General features: G+C 58.8%; 1 protein-coding gene across 1 annotated transcript in view; it reads left to right on the top strand.

Moving 5' to 3' along the window:
* Positions 1-758: 758 nt before the first annotated feature.
* The window catches only part of EDC4 (enhancer of mRNA decapping 4), an 11,172-nt gene continuing 10,337 nt past the window's right edge, over positions 759-1,593 (top strand). The window contains exon 1 of the mRNA XM_006203712.4: positions 759-1,055. Within this exon, the coding sequence (XP_006203774.1) occupies positions 971-1,055 (85 nt within the window). The 5' untranslated portion in view covers positions 759-970. The remainder of the gene's footprint in view (positions 1,056-1,593) is intronic.

Here is a 1,593-nt window from a genome sequence, read left to right on the forward strand (position 1 = left end):
CACCCTTCTCTCCTGCACTATGAACAGAAACCAAGGACTTCCTCAGACCGCCACAGGTTCCCTGGCTACACTGGGCACAGGGCTGGATGATGTGCTGTTTGAAAGGACAGCATACTCAGGAGATTTCAGTGGGACTGATTTCTAGGCTGCAGTATTTTTGGAGGGGTGGAGGTTGGGGAGAGAGGTAGTTGTCTGCTGCCTCTTAAACCACCTTGTATAAAATCTGCAATGCAGCTTCTTCCATGTACCTGTGCCTGAAATGTCTGCAATAAAGAGATGTTTGTAAACTGGTTTCTTTCTTTCTGCCTGAGAGTGCCTGGTCGTGCAAGGGGGTGCTGGGGGACGTTGGGAAACAATGTATTTGTGGTGGGACCACCTCCCCTGCCCTTGGATTTCTGGTCCCATGACTTTGCGGGTCCTCTTAAGCCTTGGATTACACCGACCCAATTCCCAAAGGGAAACCGAAGCTTCTGCCAATTCAGCTTGTTTCTAGGGTATCTGAGGGATTCAGCCTGGGCAACCGAATTGACCCTGTCCTAGGCCCATCATGAGTCCATCCTCTGGGAATGGACATGAGTCCGGCGAGGTATCCTGACTTTGGGCGGTCCAGCAAGTGGACATTTGGTTTGCCTCAACTGGGGAACTTCCCCGACTCAGCCAACCCTGGAGAGGGACCGCGGTAGGGGCGGGCTCCATCAAGAGTGAAGCGTTCGCCCCCAGCCCGGAACCTTTCTTCTCCTCCCCGCGTAGGTTCCGGGAGCCGAGGCTCAGGCGGGCCGGAAGTGGAGGCGGTTGGTGGGGTTGGCGGGGCTCGGGGACGCGGCTCGGGCGGCGGTTTGCGAGCTTCGGGTGGACAGAGTGTAGTGACCGGCGTCCGGCTTTCAGGCCCTGCCGGGGCTGTGCGCGGCTGGACGGTGCGCGGCGGCAGTGAAACGAACGCGGCGCGAACAGGGCGCCCGCGGCTGGGCCCATGGCCTCCTCCTGCGCGAGCATCGACATCGAGGACGCCACGCAGCACCTGCGGGACATACTCAAGCTGGACCGGCCTGCGGGGGGTGAGCCAGGACAGTGGGAGTGGGTCCTTGGCGAACGAGCAGAAGGGTGGTTCGGGTTTGGACCACCCTCAAGGCTCTCGGGTCCCTCAGGACTGGTTCTGCATCATCCCGGCTGGCGAGGGCAGACAAGGGTCGGAGCGGCAAATCCCTGAGCTTGCTTCCCAAAGGGCTCAAACCCCTGGATGCGATTGTTCCCCATCCCGGGGTTGGGCCGTTCTGCCTCGTCCTTCAGCATCTTGGCTGAAGGTGAGGCCCCTTCTCTGAATCCGCAGAGCCTCCCAGGTGTCCTGGCCCAAAGTCTCTAATGTTCCTAGGACTGGCCCAGGTTCCCCACCCTTTTGCCATAGTTGAGAGGCCCAGTCAGGGCTGTGTATGCCGTGTTCGGTGTCTAGACCTAGGCCTTTGCTGAGGAGCCGCAGATCTCCCTTTGCAACTTGCCTTTCCTGCTTGAATACAGACTCCAGGCTTGCGATTCTGAAACCGATTTTCAGAAGGAAGGTGACCAACCCCAATTCCGTCTCCTCTCTGGGATTTAGGC

This window comes from Vicugna pacos, chromosome 9, assembly GCF_048564905.1.
Source record: "Vicugna pacos chromosome 9, VicPac4, whole genome shotgun sequence".
Classification (NCBI taxonomy): domain Eukaryota; kingdom Metazoa; phylum Chordata; class Mammalia; order Artiodactyla; family Camelidae; genus Vicugna; species Vicugna pacos.